At 41.9% G+C, this 21957-nt stretch overlaps 1 protein-coding gene across 1 annotated transcript in view; it reads right to left on the bottom strand.

Annotated features, from left to right (window-relative positions):
- LOC136315008 (monocarboxylate transporter 1) overlaps nucleotides 1-21957 on the bottom strand; it is a 53810-nt gene that overhangs the window by 5705 nt on the left and 26148 nt on the right. The window contains exons 3-4 of the mRNA XM_066246168.1: nucleotides 16585-16845; nucleotides 6884-7027 (exon numbers count right to left, since the gene is read on the bottom strand). Coding sequence (XP_066102265.1) covers nucleotides 6884-7027; nucleotides 16585-16801 — 361 coding nt within the window. The 5' untranslated portion in view covers nucleotides 16802-16845. The remainder of the gene's footprint in view (nucleotides 1-6883; nucleotides 7028-16584; nucleotides 16846-21957) is intronic.

Here is a 21957-nt window from a genome sequence, read left to right as displayed (position 1 = left end):
GAACAGTGCGTGGCATGTGGTAAACCTTAGTTATTTTTATTATTGTTTATATTATTGAAAGGTGAATAACTATTTGTCAAATCTAGCAAAATCACCTGAAGGTTCACTAAAGCCATAGGAGGATTTTTTAAATTTATTTATTCATTTTTAGAGAGGAGAGAGAGAGACAGAGAGAGAGAAGTAGGGGAGGAGCTGGAAGCATCAACTCCCATATGTGCCTTGACCAGGCAAGCCCAGGGTTTCGAACTGGCGACCTCAGCATTTCCAGGTCGATGCTTTATCCACTGCGCCACCACAGGTCAGGCAGCCATAGGAGGATTTTAAGTAGACTGTTACCAGAGAGAAAATAGCATTACAATAGAAAATACAATACAAAATTATTTCTTTTACAGCAACACCCAAAAAACTAAAAATGTGCAGTTAACAAAGGCTACAATTATGTAACTTTACTGAAGTGTTGGAGAATTAAAAATGGCACAAAGGCCTGACCAGGCGGTGGCACAGTGGATAGAGTGTCAGACTGGGATGCAGAGGACCCAGGTTTGAGACCCGAGGTCACCAGCTTGAGTGCGGGCTCATCTGGCTTGAGCAAAAAAAAAAAAAAAAAAAAAAAAAAGGTCACCAGCTTGGACCCAAGGTCGCTGGATCCAGCAAGGGGTTACTCAGTCTGCTGAAGGCCTGCAGTCAAGGCACATATGAGAAAGTAATCAATGAATAACTATGGTGTTGCAACGAAAAACTGATGATTGATGCTTCTCATCTCTCTCTTTTCCTGTCTGTCCCTATCTATCCCTCTCTCTGAATCTCTCTCTGTCCCTGTAAACAAACAAACACACAAAAAAATGGCACAAAGTTTTCGGATAATAAAACACACACTGTCAAGATGTCAACACTCCCCAAATGAATGCATGAATTTTATGTGATTCCAATGAAAATATCAATGTGCTTGATTTTGGAGCTGAAGTAAAATGACTCTAAAACTTACTTAGAAAATACATGGGAGTCAACAAAGAAATATTTGGTGGTGCAGGAGGAGGAGTTGAACTAAATAACAGATATTTAAAAGGACTTCTAGCCCTGGTCAGTGGCTCAGTGGATAGAGCATCGGCCTGGCATATGAATGTCCTGGATTCAATTCCTGGTCAGGGCACACATGAGAAGCAATCATCTGCCTCTTTCCCCCTCCCCCCTCTCCCTTCTTTCCCTCTTCCCTCTCACAGCCAGTGTCTTGACTGGTTTGAGCGAAAGCCCCGAGCGCTGAGGATAGCTCAGTTGCTTTGAGCATGGCCTTAGGCACTAAAAACAGCTCTGTTGATTCAAGCATTGGCCTGACAGGGGTTGCCGAGTGGATACCAATCGGGGGGCATGTGTGACTCTGTCTGACTTGAAAAAATAAAAATAAATAAATAAATAAAATAAAAAGACTTTTAAGCCTGGTTGGCTAGCTCAGTTGGTGAGGGCATCATCTTGATATATACCAAGGTTGGGGGTCTGTTCCTCGATTCACTGGTTGGACTCAACCAACCAATCAACGCATAAGTGGAACAACAAATCAATGTTTCTCTTTCTCTCAAATCAATAAAATAAAAATAAAAGGACTTCTAAAAGCTATTCTCATTAGAACAGTGTGGTTCTGGCTCAGGAATAGGTAAACACAGATTTGTGAAGTGGATAAAATTCAGGAACATACCTGAAATATACATATAAACATTTAATGTAAGATAAAAGTGACATTTTAAATTACTGCAGAAAGAATTATTTAATAGTGCTAACACAAGTAAAAAACTTCTAAATGCTTTTCTTGGCCCCCTCTTGCTTCCTTCCATTTAGGTTTAAGCTGTTTACACAGGCTTAAACCAATTAAGCAGAGCAGGTTACTTCCCTATTTCAAATCTGCTAATGGCTTTCTCCCCAAAACCTTTACCCTGGCCCTTACCGCCCTCCCCGATTTCATACCAGATCATTCTCACCTGTGCTAATAATAATAAGCATGCTGATTAGGGCTTCTGTTCTGTCAGATTTCACAAAACTAGTTCTCTTTGACTACCCAGTCCTTCCCTGTTAGAATACTTCATACTGAGGCTTTGTAAAGCATCTAACGTTACTTGATATTTTACTATTTATTCATATCTCTTTTGTGTACCCTGACTGGAAATCGAACCTGGGATTTCCACACGCCGGGTGACGCTCTACCACTGAGCCAACTGGCAGGGCTCAAAATATTTGAAGAATAAGAGCAAATGAATAAACTAACCATGTGGGATCAAACAGGTTTATTCTTTTTTTTCTTTCTTTTTTAAATTTTTATAATTTTTATTTATTTATACTAGATAGCTATTGTGTTGGCTCATCATTTTTTTTTTTTTTATTCATTTTAGAGAGGAGAGGGAGAGACAGAGAGAGAGAAAGGGGGAGGAGCTAGAAGCATCAACTCCCATATGTGCCTTGACCAGGCAAGCCCAGAGTTTCCAACCGGCGACCTCAGCATTTCCAGGTCGATGCTTTATCCACTGCGCCACCACAGGTCAGGCCAGAGGTTTATTCTTCTCATTTTATGTTAAATATATTCATCCAGGAGTTTTAAATGTTAAAAAAAAAAAAAAAATACATATTTTAAAAGCTAGGCAAATATTTTCATAATCTTGGAGTGGAGAATAACTTTCTAAGAATAACATATGACAAAGCATAGATTGAAAATGTTGACTACCTGAAAACTGTAGACATTTAGTGATGGAAAAAAGTGGGACTAAATTTAAAAATTTTTTTTAATTCAACAGGAAAAAAATTGAGAACAAATAATTGTATGCTCATGTTCATAGCAGCATTGTCCACAATACCAAAAAGGTGGAAGCAACTCAAGTGTCAATAAGCAAACAAGTGGATAAAGAAAATGTGTTCTATACATACAATGTCCTTAAAAAGTAAGGACATTCTGACACATGCTGTGGCATGAATCTTGAGAACATTATGTTAAGTGAGTTAGCCAGTCACAAAGACACAAAAACTGTATGCTTTTGGGAGAAGATATTCACCAATGATATATCTGATAATGGGTTAATATCCAAAATTCACAAAGAACTTGTACAACTCAGCATAAAAAAAAAATTCAATTAAACAGGCACAGGACCTGAATGGACACAAGAGGACATGCAGATGGCTAATAGACATATGAAAAGATGCCTAATGTCCATAATCATCAAGGAAATGCAAATTAAAACTACAATGAAATATCACCTCACACCTGTCAGAATGGCTATCATCAACAAATCATCAAACAAGTGCTGGAGAGGATGTGGAGAAAAGGGAACCCCTCAGACATTGTTGGCAGGAATGCAGACTGGTGAAGCCACTGTGGAAAGCAGGATGGTATTTCCTCAAAAAATTAAAAACAAACCCAGAACACTAACTTGAAAAGATAGATGCACCCTTATGTTCACTGCAGCATTATTTACAACAGCCAAGAGATGGAAGCAGCCCAAGTGTCCAACAACAGACAAGTGAATCAAAAGTTGGTACATACGGGGGTTGGCAAAAGTAGGTTTACAGTTATTTATATGGAAAAAGACACACAGGTTGTGATTATTACAGTAGCTTCATTAGCTCAAAAAAATGTCACAATGGCACAGTGCACTCAGGTACAATCTTATAAATGCCATTGTCCCTATTACTATAATTATGTAGGGTGCCAGGTGGGTATTGAAATATCAGGGAATCATTTTTTTAAATACATAATTGTCTAACAACTGTGCTGTACATCCAAAACCAATACAAAATAACACTGAATGTAAAAAAAAACCAAAACTCCCGCCAAAATTGTATGATTCCACCTATGAGGTACTGAGACTTTCCAAAATCATGGAGACAGAAAGAATGGGGTTTACCAGGAGCTCTGGGGGGGGGGGGGAATGGGAGGATAAGGAGTTATTATTTACTGAGTATAGAGTTTCATTGTTTTAAAATTTTTATTTTTATTTATTTATATATTATTATTATTTTTTAAATTTTTTTTCTGAAGTTGGAAACGGGGAGGCAGTCAGATTCCCGCATGCGCCCGACCGGGATCCACCTGGCACGCCCACCAAGGGGTGATGCTCTGCCCATCTGGGGCGTTGCTCTGTTGCAACCAGAGCCATTCTAGCACCTGAGGCAGAGGCCACAGAGCCATCCTCAGTGCCAGGGCCAACTCTGTTCCAATGGAGCCTTGGCTGCGGGAGGGGGAGAGAGAGACAGAGAGGGAGGAGAGGGGGAGGGGTGGAGAACTTCTCCTGTGTGCCCTGACCAAGAATTGAACTTGGGACTCCCACACACCAGGCCGACGCTCTACCACTGAGCCAACTGGCCAGGGCTATTTTTATTGATTTTATAAAGAGAGGAGAGGTGGGTGGAGACGGAAGTTATCAACTCATAGTTGCTTCACTTTAGTTGTTCGCTGATTGCTTGTGATGTTGGTTCCACATATTGGCTATTATAAATAATGCTGCAGTGAACATATCACAAGCCCAGGTTTTTGAACCAGCAACTTCAACATTCCAGGTCGACACTCTACCTCAGTGGTTGGCAAACCCACGGCTCGCAAGCCACATGCGGCTCTTTGGCCCCTTGAGTGTGGCTCTTCCACAAAATACCACGTGCAGGCGCTACTTCGATAAGGAATGTACCTACCTATATAGTTTAAGTTTAAAAAATTTGACTCTCAAAAGAAATTTCAATTGTACTGTTGATATTTGGCTTTGTTGACTAATGAGTTTGCCGACCACTGCTGTACCCACTGTGCCACCACAGGCCAGGCTAGAGTTTCACTTTTGCAAGATGAAAAGTATTCTAGAAATGGATGGCGGCGATATTTGTACAACAATATGAATATATGTAATACCACTGAACACTTAAAATACGTATGTTTAAGAAGCTAAGTTTATGTATTTTTACCAAAATTAAATATTTTAAAAAGTTGGAAAAATAACTGTCTCATACAAACAGGTAATAATTTAACATGTAAAGTCATCAAACATTATTCTTAAATCAATACACAAAAGCAGCCACTAAGCATTTTCTTAAAAAAAAAAATACACAGGCTGCCTGACCAGTGATGGTGCAGTGGATAGAATGTCGACCTGGGACACTGAGGTCCCGGGTTCAAAACCCCAACATTGCCGGCTGGAGCATGGGATCATCGAAATTATCCCATGGTTGTTGGTTTGAGCCCAAAGGTCACTGGTTTGAAGCCTAAGGCTGCTGGTTTGAGCAAGGAGTTGCTGGCTCAGCTAGAGACTTCTCCCCGAATCAAGGCATATATGAAAAAGCAATCAATGAACAACTAAAGTGGTGTAACTAAGAGTTGATTCTTCTCATCTCTCTCCCTTCCTGTCTCTCTCTCAAAAAAAAATATTAACACAAACATAAAAATACTTACTTTCCTAATAAATGAAAATTAAAACCAGGAGATACTGTTCATTTGTTGAACTGGCAATGATTAAAAGATATAATATCCCATTATTGTCAGGGGTATATCCTGTCTTATATATCATACGGGAACTTTTATAAATGAGTATAACCTTTCTGGAGGGGAAATTAGCTTATATGTATTTAAAAAACAGCAGTTCCACTTTTACAAATTTATTGTAAGAAAATATTCATGTTTACAAAGGACTATCAATGTAATACTGTTTACTAATAGTAAAAAAGTGAAAAAAACAAAACCACTAAATAATAAGTAACTTAGAGACTGGTCAAATAAAATTATGGTGTATATATTCAATGGAGATACAGAGATTTAAAATGTTTTCTATCAGGATATTTAATAACATAGAAAGATGTTCATATGATCTATTTTGTAAAAAAACAACAACTGGCTATAAAACATGCAATCTGCCCTGGTTGGTTAGCTCAGTTGGTTAAAAGCATTGTCCTGAAACAACAAGGTTGTGGGTTCAATCACCAGTCAGGGCACACATAGGAAGCGACCAATGAATGAATGACTGAGTGGAACAACAAATGAATGCTTCCCTTCCCCTTACCCCTTCTCTGCTTTCCTCTCTCTGTCTCTCTAAAAATCAATCAATCAATAAAACTCTGCCCTGATAGCTCGGTTGGTTGGAGCTTAGTCCTGGCACAGAGGTTGCCATTTTGATTCCCTGGTCAGGGGCACCTGCAGGAGCAGCTCATGTTCCTGTCTCTCTCCCGGCCTCCCCTCAAAACAAACAAACAAACAAACATGCAATCTGATCCTGTTTTGTTCTAAAAAAGGTTTTGGCCTGACCTGTGGTGGCGCAGTGGATAAAGCGTCGACCTGGAAATGCTGAGGTCGCCGGTTGGAAACCCTGGGCTTGCCTGGTCAAGGCACATATGGGAGTTGATGCTTCCAGCTCCTCCCCCCTTCTCTCTCTCTCTCTCTCTCTCTCCTCTCTCTCCCTCTCTGTCTCTCTCTCCTCTCTAAAAATGAATAATAAAAAAAAGGTTTTATGTTTGTACATAGAAAAAAGTTTAGAAGGATATACATCAAAATGTTAATATTCATATTCTCTGGATTGTGAAGTTATGGTAATCTTTTAGCTAAAAGGGGAGAGGATTATCAAGAGGATCCTCTATCCCTCAGAAATATATTACCAGATAATTCCTGCTTTATGTTTAATACTCTTACCTTCTCCAAAAGAAGCCTATTCCCCATGAGAGGAAGAAGTAATGAGAGAATTCCCAGTAACCACCCTTGCAACAAATTGCCAGGCAGCTTATCTACTACAACACTAACTATTCTTAAGACAATCTCCTATTTTCGTGGTCCTCAAGCATAAAAATGTTGAAAACCACTGATCTAAAAGACAAATGCAGGGAACACCAAATAGCCAGCAATAAATTAATGCTTGAAAATGAATCAACAGCAACTTACCTCCAATGACTCCAATACACACGTAAAGTTCCTGTACACTGTTGCAGAAAGAGGCTGCAACCAAGCCAGAGCCTGACAAGCAGCCGCCAGCAATCATGACTGGTCGACTGCCATATTTATTCACCAGGATACTGCTGATAGGACCTAAGAAAGAACCAAAAATTTAGTGGTATAGAGGAAATGAAACTGCCCCCTCACATCTACACAAGGAATAAATGACAAGTCCTCCAAAATAAACAGATACAACAAAGGCAGTGGTAAGAAAATCATTTTCTGTAATTATATTTCCCAGTTATAGGTAGGTGTACTGGAAAATAAAGAGGCTAAAAAACATCATTAACTGGGTAGCTTTTATATCTAAATACACTGGATGGAATTTTACTAAAATATAAAAGACTAGACCCTTAATCTTTCTCTATAAGGCAGAACAGGCTGAAAATGCCTTGCTAATGGGTGTTCATAGGCTTCTTTTATTTTTTTTTTTATTTTTTATTAAATTTTTATTTATTTTTTATTTATTCATTTTAGAGTGGAGAGGGAGAGAGAGAGAGAGAGGAGAGACAGAGAGAGAGAAGTGGGGGAGGAGCTGGAAACATCAACTCCCATATGTGCCTTGACCAGGCAAGCCCAGGGTTTCGAACTGGCGACCTCAGCATTTCCAGGTTGATGCTTTATCCACTGCGCCACCACAGGTCAGGCGGCTTCTTGATGTATATAGGATATGATCAACATATATTAGGTAAGTTTGCTTTATTTTCATTTTTGGACAGGTACATTGATATGATAACATGGTTTTAGAGCATTATTTACACATGATCATAAATGTGGTTTGTATCATATTTTTTAAAAAGAAGAAGAAAATGAGAGACATAGGGACCGTAGGGAGGAAGCCCATGTGATGGCCAGGGCAGAAGGTGGCGTAATGCAGCTGCACGTCAAAGAACTTGAAGGACTGCCAGCCGCCATCAGAGACAGAGCAGGGAACAGACTCTTCCCTAGAGACTTGCAAGGGAGCATGGTTCTGCTGACACCTATTTCAGACTTCTAGCTCCCTGTGCTGTGGGAGAATGAATTTCTGCTGTTTTAAGCACCCCTACCAAAAAAAGAAAAACAAAGGCAAAATACACCATTATTTTTTCCAAGTTTAAATAGTTTTGCAATTAGGACATCTAAACTTAAAACCAAACAAAACTGTTTCCAGTTACATCTAGACGTCTGGGGTACCGAACTGAATTATGTCTTTTAGAGACTTAACCTAGTTCCATCCTATATTACTGTTTCGTGTGAGCCAATACTGTGGGGAAAAAAATGCTTGTACGAGAAGATGAAGTCAGATAATGGTCAGAATATCCTTGGGTCTAATGCCTCAAGAGGACAGGAAATGGAGTGTTAGCTAAGAAAACCAGATTCAATTTTCTCAGCTAAATAGATGCATACAAAAAAATTTTTTTTTCCAGTTTTTCTTGAATGTTGAGGAAGGAACCAAATAAAGAGTGAAATATTAAGGATCAAGAAGAAAAAAAGAGGCCCTGGCCGGTGGGCTCAGTGGTAGAGCGTCGGCCTGGTGTGCAGGGGTCCCGGGTTTGATTCCCGGCCAGGGCACACAGGAGAAGCGCTCATCTGCTTCTCCACCCTTCCCCCTCTCCTTCCTCCCTGTCTCTCTCTTCCCCTCTCACAGCGAGGCTCCATTGGAGCAAAGATGGCCCCGGCGCTGGGGATGGCTCCTTGGCCTCAGCCCCAGGCGCTAGAGTGGCTCTGGTCGCTACAGAGCTACGCCCCAGAGGGGCAGAGCGTCGCCCCCTGGTGGGCGTGCCGGGTGGATCCCGGTCGGGGGCATGCGGGAGTCTGCCTGACTGTCTCTCACCGTTTCCAGCTTTGGAAAAATACAAAAAAAAAAAAAAAATATATATATATATATATATATATATATATATACACATATATATGAAGAAAAAACGATTTTATGCATTTCACATACCAGTTTTTGAATACAAAAATCAAATGGCCTCTCCTTATTTGCTACAAATAGGTATAATGTGTAATTCCCCATTTCCAAATTTGTCTCAATTATAAGAAAGACTTATCGAGAGCAACCAATGGTTTAAAAGCTATAACACAATATTTTTTTTAATCTCTGAAAACCTTACATGATATGCAAATTTATTCTTATCTGGTACACAGAAATCTACTGGCTCCTACCAGGGGTCCTCCTTTCTGCACCTCTTCCCTCTTTTCCTCTTTTCTTTCCACAGACCGTCCTCCTTCCCTGAGGGCTTCTCTTCAAGATGCACAGTTTGGGTGTGAACACACAGACATTCAACTAAAACAACCCTGACATAGACTACTATTGGCTGATTACAAATTGAATGACATTCACTGAATTTATTTACATTTATAAGAATACTTATGTCTCTACTTCTTGGATATGAACTTGTGGACATGACAACTTTGTTTACATGACACTATAACTTGTCTGACATTCACTGAATTTTACTTATTTACATTTATAAGAATACTTATGTCTCTACTTCATGGACATGAACTTGTGGACATGACAACTTTGTTTACATGACACCATAACTTGTCGGCCTGGTTAAGGTGATTGACTGTAAATAAGAAAGGGTTACTGCAGTGCAGCAGGAGGGAAGAAGAGGATGTTTGACCTTGTGAGGTCACTAAGCTAGTGAGATCTAAGTTTCAAATCCAGCCTGTTTACTTCCCATTACATACATTTTATATTTTTGGATTTAAGTTATAAAACAGAAGATATACTTAAGAGTGTCATCCTGAAATGCCAAGGTTGTAGGTTCTATCCCTGGTCAGGGCACATACAGGTAGTAACCAATAAATGCATAAGTGGAACAGCAAATGAATGCTTCCCTCCCTCTTTCTAAAATCAACCAATTTTTAAAAAAGCAGAAGACATACAAATTCTACTTCTAGCAACACAGTAAATCATGACCTTATTTTGTTTACTGTATACTTAGCTCCCTAGAATATGGTTAAGTCTATTTTAAAAACATATAGAATGAATATATTCAGAATTTACTATTATATGTTGACATTTTATTTCTATACATACTAAGGAAAATTCTGCAGTTACTTATATTCTAGTAGTACTATTTAGAATTACAGTATGGTAATTTTGTTGTTTTTTTTTTTTAGAAAGAGAGAAAGGGAGGGAGGAGATGGAAAGCCTCAACTTATAGTTGTGCCACTTCAGGTGTTCATTGATTGCTTCTCATATGTGCCTTGACTGGGGGCTAAGCTGAGCCAGTGACCCCTTGCAAAAGCCATCAACCTTGGGATCATGTTGATGATCTTGTACTCAAGCCAATGAGCCATGCTCAAGCTGCTGATGATTTTTTTTTAAATTTAATTTCTTATTATCTCTGAAGCTGGAAACGGGGAGAGACAGTCAGACAGACTCCTGCATGTGCCCGACCGGGATCCACCCGGCACGCCCACCAGGGGCGACGCTCTGCCCCTCCGGGGCGTCGCTCTGCCGCAACCAGAGCCACTCTAGCGCCTGGGGCAGAGGCTAAGGAGCCATCCCCAGCGACCGGGCCATCTTTGCTCCAATGGAGCCCCGGCTGCAGGAGGGGAAGAGAGAGACAGAGAGGAAGGAGGGGGGGAGGAGTGGAGAAGCAAATGGGCGCTTCTCCTATGTGCCCTGGCCGGGAATCAAACCCGGGTCGCCCGCTCGTCAGGCCCATGCTCTACCGCTGAGCCAACTGGCCAGGGCAAGCTGCTGATGATTTTGAACCAGGGACAACGTTCCAGGTTGACCCTCTACTCACTGTGCCACCACTGGTCAGGCTATAGCAGGGGTCCCCAAACTACGGCCCGCGGGCCACATGTGGCCCCCTGAGGCCATTTATCCGGCCCCTGCTGCACTTCCTGAAGGGGCACCTTTTTCATTGGTGGTCAGTGAGAGGAGCATAGTTCCCATTGAAATACTGGTCAGTTGGTTGATTTAAATTTACTTGTTCTTTATTTTAAATATTGTATTTGTTCCCGTTTTTTTTTACTTTAAAATAAGATCTGTGCAGTGTGCATAGGGATTTGTTCATAGTTTTTTTAATAGTCTGGCCCTCCAATGGTCTGAGGGGCAGTGAACTGGCCCCCTGTGTAAAAAGTTTGGGGACCCCTGGGCTACAGTATGGTGTTTTAAGATGAAGAAACAGGCTCTAGCCTGACCAGGCGGTGGCGCAGTGGATAGAGCGTCGGACTGGGATGCAGAAGACCCAGGTTCGAGACCCTGAGGGCTCATCTGGTTTGAGCAAAAAGCTCACCAACTTGGACCCAAGGTTGCTGGCTCGAGCAAGGGGTTACTCGGTCTACTGATGCCACGGTCAAGGCACATATGAGAAAGCAATCAATGAACAACTAAGGTGTCGCAACAAAAAACTGATGATTGATGCTTCTCATCTTTCTCTGTTCCTGTCTGTCTGTCCCTATCTATCCCTCTCTGACTCTCTCTCTGTCTCTGTTAAAAAAACAAACAACAGGCTCTGGCCACAGGGAACCCAAATTCAAATTATGGTATGTATGTAGGCACATGTGTACATACACATGCATGTATACATACATATGATATGCAAGAAAAAAATTAAGGCTTTTGATAGTCCAATGTTTCAGAAGACCAAGTCTCCCTAAGGTGCTGGGTCAATAACTGGCTGCCAGGACAGACTGCAGGCTCAATGAAGTATATGTATAAAGAAGTTTTCATTGATCTTCTAAGTCACTTCATGCAAATATTAGGCCACAGCTGGTATGGAAATGATTTGGATTTATAGTTTGTGTAAGATGAAAGAATAAAATATTTCCATATAAATTATTCATGAAATAAATCTAAATTACAAAGATCAAAATATTGCCACATTGTTGCCTCTATGAAGTATAAGTTAATGTTGTAAAGTTTCCAGTATTTTAGGTAGGAAATGTGAAGATGACATCACTGTAGAACTGAAAACATGTAAATTTACACTTTGACACATTAGAAAAAAAAGGGAACTAAAGCAAATATTATAAATAAGCAAACCAACAGCGGGTAACTAAGATCTTGCCTAAAAAATACACTCTAATAAGCATCAATAATGTATCTATGAACCAAAGCACTTAAAAAAATATATAAAAAGAAAGAAAACAAAACCACTCAGCTCAAAACCTATCAGTGTTGAGGGTGTGGCTCCAATGCACAAGTTAAAGGATTATAGCAGCTTTTTTTTTTTTTTTTAAGACTATTCATTTTAAAGAGGAGAGAGAGAGAGAGAGAGAGAGAGAGAGAGAAGTGGGGAGGAGCAGAAAACATCAACTCCCATATGTGCCTCGACTGGGCAAGCCCAGGGATTTGAACCGTTGACCTCAGTGTTCCAGGTTGATGGTTTATCCACTGCACCACTACAGGTCAGGGAGATTATGACAGTTGTAAACTGATAATAATTCGTAGGGTACATACTACTTAAGAGCCAATCAAAACAAAATATCCCATTTAGTTAAAAATTCTGCCACAAGGTTCACAATAGGCAATTTGTCTTTCAGAATTATTTCAGGAAGGATGGACCCAATTAGCTATCATTAAAAATAGAGAGGGATACAGTTTCTAGGCCTACTATAACAAAATTCAGAGAAATGTGCTAGTTATCTCTGGGTGAGGACAAAGAAGGAACTGTTTTCCCAAAAGAAAAGTGTCATGTGCAGTTAGCAGAACTGACATCACTCACTTTTGGTGCAAAATACAAGTGGCTTTCAAGCTCTTTGGAAGCTTGGAATTGCAACAGTGGACCTCTGATTTGCAGCCCGGTCAAGGCACATACAGGAAGCAACTACTACAAGTTGGTGCTCCCCCCAACTCTATCATCCTCTCTCTCTCTAAAAAAAAAGAAGATACACTGAGCACCTGGAGTACCTCTGGATAATGTTTATACCAATTTCTTCAAGCCATCATTGTCAAAACCTGATCAGAAATCCTGGCAGATGGAGTTCAAGTCCTCCAAAATTACTGGCTCTCAGAAACTAGATATGTTGTCACTTCTTGGTCTTTTGGTTAAGATCAAGTGTAGAAATTAGATAATGTCCAAAATTCCTTTTGATTTCTGTGAACTTCTATTTGAAAAAGCACTATAATTTAGCATACGTTCTTTTAAAAAGTAATTTAATTGACAAAACAGGCTTGTTTTCAAAACTTAGAACACTGAATAAAAGATATACAGCAGAAAAAAATGCCTTGCCACACCCATTCCCAGTCAGTCACCCGATTTATCTCTCTCTAAGGAAACCAGGTTACCTGTTTTTTCTGTGCAATGAAATTATGCACTTAGCCCTGGCCAATTGGGTCAGTGGTAGAGCGTCACCTCAGCATGTGGATGTCCCAGGTTCATTCCTGGTCAGGGCACAGGAGAAGCGCCCATCTGCTTCTCCACCCATTCTCTTCCTCTTTCTCTCTCTCTCTCTCTCTCTCTCTCTCTCTCTCTCTCTCTCTCTCACTCTCTCTTCCCCTCCTGCAGCCATGGTTTGATTGGTTTGAGCATATCAACCCTGTGTGCTGAGGATGGCTCAGTGGAGCCTCTGCCTCAGGTGCTAAAAATAGCTTGGTTTCTAGCATGGCCCCAGGTGGGCAGAGCATCAGCCTGACGGGTGTTGCTGGGTGGATCCTAGTCAGGGTGCACGCAGAGGTCTGTGTATTTCCCCTCGTTTACTTGGAAAAGAAGAAATTATGCACGTAATTCAATTATGACTTCAACTACTTATTTCTGTGTCATGAGTTATGTTATTGACTCAACAGGATTTTGAACTTCCCAAAGGCAGGGCTCAAGATCAGTGTTCTCGGCCTGATCTGTGGTGGCGCAGTGGATAAAGTGTCGACCTGGAAATGCTGAGGTTGCTGGTTCGAAACCCTGGGCTTGCCTGGTCAAGGCACATATGGGAGTTGATGCTTCCAGCTCCTCCCCCCTTCTCTCTCTGTCTCTCTCTCTCCTCTCTCCCTCTCTCTCTCTCTCCTCTCTAAAAATAAATAAAAATTAAAAAAAAAAAGAAAAAAAAGATCAGTGTTCTCTATCCCCAAACCTAACCTAGTGTGGAATATGTGCACAGTGCTTAAAAACTGGATGAGCCCTGGCCGGTTGGCTCAGCGGTAGAGCGTCGGCCTAGCGTGCGGAGGACCCGGGTTCGATTCCCGGCCAGGGCACACAGGAGAAGCGCCCATTTGCTTCTCCACCCCTCCGCCGCGCTTTCCTCTCTGTCTCTCTCTTCCCCTCCCGCAGCCAAGGCTCCATTGGAGCAGAGATGGCCCGGGCGCTGGGCATGGCTCTGTGGCCTCTGCCTCAGGTGCTAGAGTGGCTCTGGTCGCAATATGGCGACGCCCAGGATGGGCAGAGCATCGCCCCCTGGGGGGCAGAGCACTGCCCCTGGTGGGCGGGCCGGGTGGATCCCGGTCGGGCGCATGCGGGAGTCTGTCTGACTGTCTCTCCCTGTTTCCAGCTTCAGAAAAATGAAAAAAAAAGAAAAAAATAAAAATAAAAAAAATAGGAAAAAAAAAAAAAAACAAAACTGGATGAATCTGATACCAGGTTAGAAGCCTAAGGCTCAGGTTTAACAGTTGAACTATAGAACACTTATATAATTGCTCTTAAAGACTACATATGAAATAATCTGAGGTACTAAATTGCCACCAAAAATAAAATTACCAGGCCCTGGCCGGTTGGCTCAGTGGTAGAGCATTGGCACAGCATGTGGAAGTCCTGGGTTCGATTCCTGGTCAGGGCAGGAGAAGCACCCATCTGCTTCTCCACCCTTCCCCCTCTCCTTCCTCTCTCTCTCTTCCCCTCCTGAAGCCAAGGCTCCATTGGAGCAAAGTTGGCCCGGGCGCTGAGGATGGCTCCATGGCCTCTGCCTCAGGCACTAGAATGGCTCCAGCTGCAACAGAACAATGCCCCAGATGGGCAGAGCATTGCCTCCTGGTGGGCATGCCGGGTGGATCCTGATCAGGCGCATGTGGGAGTCTAACTGCCTCCCCGCTTCTAACTTCAGAAAAATACCAAAAAAAAAAAAAAAAAGGTTACCAGAAGTGAAAGCTTGCCAGCTTGCCTAAATAAGTGGTATGAGACACTGCCAAAATCCCAGTAAATAAATACATTTGGCTTTAGAATCTCTGCTAACTAAGCAACTACATACTTTAAATACTATGGTAGGTTTTGACTTTGACATGTTAAATTGTGATTTGTTTTTTCAAGGTGAAACAAGTATATTAAATGATGTTAAGTACTAACTTACTCTCCCCATTTCTTTTATATGTCAAAGACCTTAGAAGGAGGGAAATGATAAAAGTTTCAGGTGAAATTGAAATACTTTTAGGACTAATAATATTACAAGGAACAGGGGGAGATTTTATTCACTTCTTTAATTCTAATACCATGAAAAGCTTTTGTTTGAGACTTTGAATTGGCTATTCAGGTTAACTTGATTTACTTTCATTCTCCCAACATCCATTTTAAAAAATCTTTGTTTACATCTGAAGAGTCTAGCAAAGAACAATAAGAAAAATCAGTTGTGCGTGTTATTTTTCTGAGAGCTTTTTAAAGCTCAATGATACTGAGTGGAAGCAAATCAATTGCTAATTTGTTTCAGACTACTGTAGTGGAACAAACAGAGCAAAGCTGTCAATGCTAACGGAAATGAAGAATGTGACTCTGAACATAAAGCTTCAAGAAATAACATTTCAAACCACCTCACTGAATGAGACAAAAAAAAAAAAAAAAAAAAAAGGCGGCCTAATCCAGAGCTTCCAGCCACTTAATGAACAGTATAACACGGGTCGGGAATCTATGGCTCGCAAGCCAGATGTGGCTCTTTTGATGGCTGCATCTGGCTCGCAGACAAATCTTTGATAAAAAAATGTTAAAAATATAAAACATTGTCATGTATTACAATCCATTCATTTCCTACTGTTCATGTTCATGGTTGCGGGTGTCTGGAGCCAATCACAGCTGTCCTCCGGGACAACACCAAATTTTTATTGGATAATGCATAACGTACACGGGTCTATGGCTCTCATGGAATTACATTTTAAAATATGTGGCGTTCATGCCTCTCTCAGCCAAAAAGGCTCCCGACCCCTGGTATAACAGCATTTCTTTCTTTTTTGGTGACAGGGAGAGGGACAGATAAGGACAGACAGCCAGGAAAGGAGAGAGATGAGAAGCATCAATTCTTCATTGAGGCACCTTAGTTGTTCATTGATTGCTTTCTCATATGTGCCTTGACTGAGGGCCTTCAGCAGACCAAGTAACCCCTTGCTTGAGCCAGCAACCTTGGGTCCAAGCTGGTGAGCTTTTGCTCAAACCAGATGAGCCTGCGCTCAAGCTGGCGACCTCGGGGTCTTGAACTTGGATCCTCCGCATCCCAGTCTGATGCTCTATCTACTGCGCCACTGCCTGGTCAGGCAAAAATAGCATTTCTTTTTAACTTTTTTAAAAATTGTTTATTTATTCATTTTAGAGAGGAGAGGGAGAGGGAGAGAGAGAGAGGAGAGACAGAGAGAGAGAAGGGGGGGGGGGAGCTGGAAGCATCAACTCCCATATGTGCCTTGACCAGGCAAGCCCAGGGTTTCAAACCGGCAACCTCAGCATTTCCAGGTCGACACTTTATCCACTGCGCCACCACAGGCTAGGCAAAAATAGCATTTCTTAATGGGTACTTACCCCCAGCATACATGACAGCCAACATGATGGAGGATATCCATGACACTTCACTGGTGGTGGCATTGAATATTCCTTCAATTTCTTTGAAGAACACAGTGATGGACTTGGGAAATGCATAAGAGAAGCCAATGGAAATGAAAGCCCCAACTACCACTGCCCATCCCCAGCCTCCATCTGGGGGGGTGTATCCAACTGGACCTCCAACTGCTGGTGGCATTTTAAGGATAAATGAATTCCAAGATGCAGTTCAATGCTGGATATCTGAAGGACATAAAATTAAAATATTATGTCAGCAACAAAGCACTCCCCCACCGAGCATTGCTGACAACAAACACTCCCACCATTCACATTAAACTCTCAAGTAACTGAATTGTTTTTCAATGTTACTGTCCAATAGGCATTACCTTCCGAGGACGTTATTACAAAAGTCTTAGCGCCATGGTACTTTACTGGCCATAGTTTTTAGTAGCTTAAAAGAAGATAGCTCCTCACGATTTAAGAAACCATAGCTACCCTGACCTGGGTGGTGCAGTGGATAAAGCATTGACCTGGAATGATGAATTGGCCAGTTCAAGGCACATATGAGAAGCAATTATAAGTCAATGCTTCCTGCTCCTCTCCCACACCACACCCCTACTGCCCTGGCCTTTCTCTCTCTCTCTCTCCTCTCTTTAAAATCAATAAAGTCTTGTATTCTTCAGTACCTACTTTCTCTCATTTATATGGTGATTTAAAGTATCAGGAAGAGGTACCTAACTCAGTAGGTAACAACAATGTACAAAATAGATCATTCTGAACACAAACATTTGAATTGGATAATTATGTCAAATGATGGTAGTTTTAAATCAAAGATTATCCCTTTTCTTTCTTTCTTTTTTTTTACAGAGACAGAGAGAGAGTCAGAGAGAGGGAGAGATAGGGACAGACAGGAATGGAGAGAGATGAGTAGCATCAATCATCAGTTTTTGTTGCGACACCTTAGTTATTCATTGATTGCCTTCTCATATGTGCCTTGACCGTGGGCCTTCAGCAGACCGAGTAACCCCTTGCTCAAGCCAGCGACCTTGGGTCCAAGCTGGTGAGCTTTGCTCAAACCAGATGAGCCCACGCTCAAGCTGGCGACCTCGGGGTCTCGAACCTGGGTCCTCCACATCCCAGTCCGACGCTCTATTCACTGCACCACCGCCTGGTCAGGCTAGATTATCCCTTTTCTTGAAGCCACCTCATACTAATGACTAGCATATTTAGAAAATGAAACTTCCTGTTAGACTATGAATAAGGAGAGAATGGGAGTGTTTGGTGGTAAGCTTACCCATTTTCTCATAAAAGTCTCATTTAATTTATTTAAAACCTGCATCTACCCTATACTATAACTTATCCTGCAACAGTATGTCAGCATGTTCATTTCAAATTATATCCACTCAAGACTATATTATAGGTACTACATACATAGGTCATAGATGACAAGCTCATTCTTGACTACATCTTTTGTCTAAAACACAATCCTAGCTCCTTAGTGTAGTAGTCAACTACTAAATACTGTCCCTTCCAACCCATCTATACACTTCAAGTATGAGTTGGAACAATAGATGTTGAAGAGGTAGGAAGAAAATAGCCTGTAGGGGAAGTTTCCCTAAAATCAAGGGTATTGGTTTTATCACTTCTACTCAACATTGTGATGGAGGTGTTAGCCAGTTTGCAGGCAAGAAAAAGAAAAAGCATAAAGACTAGAAAGGAAGAAGTAAAGCTGTCTTTATTTACAGATGACATAACTATGGCAATGCTAAGGAATATACAAAAAAGGCCCAGAACTAAAAATGGACTTAACCAGGTCTCAGCATATAAGATCAATAAATCAACTGTCTGTATAAATCAACTGTCTTTTTATAAACCAACAGTGAACAATTGAAACTTGAAAATTTTAAAAATACCATTTACAATAGCATTAAGAAACTGAATAGAGGTAAATCTGATAGATGATGTATAAAATATGTACACTGAGAACTAAAAAATATCGCCAAGAAATTACAAACTAAACAGATAACCCATTTTGTGGTTTGAAAGACTCAATATTTAAATTAGGCAAATATTTCTGAAGGCACATTGAGGCACTTCTATCAAAAGTTTATGAATTGCATAATCAAATGTCAAAATAACCTAGAGATGTTTTCTCTGAACATATGTACCCTTATTTATCAATGTCACCCCATTTAAAATTTATAAAATAGCCCTGGCCGGTTGGCTCAGCGGTAGAGCGTCGGCCTAGCGTGCGGAGGACCCGGGTTCGATTCCCGGCCAGGGCACACAGGAGAAGCGCCCATTTGCTTCTCCACCCCTCCGCCGCGCTTTCCTCTCTGTCTCTCTCTTCCCCTCCCGCAGCCAAGGCTCCATTGGAGCAAAGATGGCCCGGGTGCTGGGGATGGCTCTGTGGCCGCTGCCTCAGGCGCTAGAGTAGCTCTGGTCGCAACATGGCGACGCCCGGGAGGGGCAGAGCATCGCCCCCTGGTGGGCAGAGCGTCACCCCATGGTGGGCGTGCCGGGTGGATCCCGGTCGGGCGCATGCGGGAGTCTGTCTGACTGTCTCTCCCTGTTTCCAGCTTCAGAAAAATGAAAAAAAAAAATAAATAAATAAAATAAAATAAAATTTATAAAATAAAATAAAAATTAAAAAAAAAAGTTTATGAATTGGATTTCAAGCTACAGATTGGAAGAAAGTATATTAAAAACATGTATCTAACAAAAGACACCTCCAGAACATACAAAGAACTTTTATAGCTCAACAGCAAAAAGACCAACAACCCAATTAAAAAATTGGCAAAAGATCTGAATAGATACTTAACCAAAGAAGATCCATGGGTGACTAAGCAGCATATAAAAAGTGCTCAAGGCCCTGGCCGGTTGGCACAGCAGTGGAGGGTCGGCCTGGCGTGCGGGTGACCCGGGTTCAATTCCCGGCCAGGGCACATAGGAGAAGCGCCCATTTGCTTCTCCACCGCCCCCCTCCTTCCTCTCTCTTTCTTCCCCTCCCGCAGCCAAGGCTCCATTGGAGCAAGGATGGCCCGGGCGCTGGGGATAGCTCCTTGGCCTCTGCCCCAGGCGCTAGAGTGGCTCTGGTCGCAGCAGAGTGACGCCCCGGAAGGGCAGAGCATCGCCCCTGGTGGGCGTGCCGGGTGGATCCCGGTCGGGCGCATGCGGGAGTCTGTCTGACTGTCTCTCCCTGTTTCCAGCTTCAGAAAAAAAAGAAAAAAAAAAGTGCTCAAAATTATTTGTGAGATGCAAATATATACATTAGAATGACTAAAATTAAAAATGATAACATCAGCCTGCCCGGGTGGTGGCACAGTGGATAGAGTGTCGGACTGGGATGCGGAAGACCCAGGTTTGAGACCCCGAGGTCACTAGCTTGAGCGAGGGCTCATCTGGTTTGAGCAAAAGCCCACCAGCTTGAGCCCAAAGTCGCTGGCTCGAGCAAGGGGTTACTCGGTCTGCTGAAGGCCTGCGGTCAAGGCACATATGAGAGAGCAATCAACGAACAATTAAAGTGTTGCAATGCGCAACGAAAAACTAATCATTGATGCTTCTCATCTCTCCTTTCCTGACTGTCTGTCCCTGTCTATCCCTCTGTCTCTGTAAAAAAAAAAAAAAGAAAGAAAGAAAAAGAATGATACCATCAAAAGTTGGTGAGTGTGTATGTGTGTGTGTGTGTGTGTGTGTGTGTGTGTGTATATATATATATATATATATATATATATATATAGCCAATAGAACTGTTACACTGTTGGTGGTGAAGCAAAATGATACAACCAGGTTAGAAAACATTTTGACAGTTCCTTACACAGTTAAACATACATTTAACATATGACCCAGCCATTATATCTCTTTGTATTATCCAAGAGATATGAAACATATATCTTCAAAAATTTAAATGAGAATCCTCTAGTAGCTTTATTCAAATTAGCCCAAAGCTGAAAACCACCCAAATATCCACCAATAAGTGAACTGATAAACAAGTCATGGTATGGCCATATAATGGAATCCTACTCAGCAATAAAAAGGAACCACCATGCATGCAAGAACATGGATGTGTTAGAAAAGCACTATTAAGTGGGCAAAGAAAAGCCCAACATGAGATGTAACACTATATTCTATATGGTTACATTTATATTAAGTTCTAGAAAAGGTAAAATCCTAGTAATAGAAAAGAGATCAGGGATTGGGGAGCAAAGAGATCACGGATTGAGGTAAAATCCTAGTAATAGAAAAGAGAATGCTAAGGGGCACTGGAAAACTTTTTTTGGTGATGTAAAAAGCTCTTATTATGATTGTGGCAATAGCTACTCATCAAATTGTACATTTAAAATTAGTGAATTTTAGGCCCTGGCCGGTTGGCTCAGTGGTAGAGCATCGGCCTGGCGTGCGGAAGTCCCGGGTTCGATTCCCGGCCAGGGCACATAGGAGAAGCGCCCATCTGCTTCTCCACCCCTCCCCCTCTCCTTCCTGTCTGTCTCTCTCTTCCCCTCCCGCATCGAGGCTCCATTGGAGCAAAGATGGCCCAGGCGCTGGGGATGGCTCCTTGGCCTCTGCCCCAGGCGCTAGAGTGGCTCTGGTCGCAACAGAGCGATGCCCAGGTGGGGCAGAGCATTGCCCCCCTGGTGGGCGTGCCGGGTGGATCCCGGTCGGGCGCATGCGGGAGTCTGTCTGACTGTCTCTCCCCGTTTCTAGCTTCAGAAAAATACAAAAATAAATAAATAAATAAAATAAAATTGGTGAATTTTACTATATGTAAATCATACCACAATAAAGCTGATCAAAAATAGAAGTAGTACAAGGACTGTGAAAAGATAAAACCTGTTCAGTGGCACAAGGAGACAATATAAGAAGCAAAAGGAGATGGTAGGCAAGTTTCTTCATCTGGCTCTCTTGATAGTTGAAGAGAAAAAGAAAGAAGATGAAGAAGAGGACATAAACTCTCTCCTGAGAATTCACCACTAGAGGCCTATGTGAGCTTATGCTTGGCAGGACAATGTCTATGGGAAACCTCTACTCTTCCAAAGATATAATTATGTTCAATTTTGCTAGCAAAGATTTCCCACAGGCAAAGCCCTGCCAAATATAAAATTACAACCTGAAATTGCAAAACTGCCCTGGCTGGTGGCTCAGTGAATAGAGTGTCAGCCCCACTTATGGATGTCCCAGGTTCGATTCCTGGTCAAGGCACACAGGAGAAGCAACCCATATATTGATATATGCTTCTCCCCCATCTCTCTCCCCTTCTCTCCTTCTTCCCCTCCCATAGCCAGTGGCTCAACTGGTTCGAGAATGACCCCAGGTGCTGAAGATAGCTCCACTGGAGCACATCGTCCCCAGGCATTA

Source organism: Saccopteryx bilineata, chromosome 11 (genome assembly GCF_036850765.1).
Source record: "Saccopteryx bilineata isolate mSacBil1 chromosome 11, mSacBil1_pri_phased_curated, whole genome shotgun sequence".
Classification (NCBI taxonomy): Eukaryota; Metazoa; Chordata; class Mammalia; order Chiroptera; family Emballonuridae; genus Saccopteryx; species Saccopteryx bilineata.
Note: the sequence above shows the minus strand (reverse complement) of the source record. Positions and strands in the feature narration are given on the sequence as shown.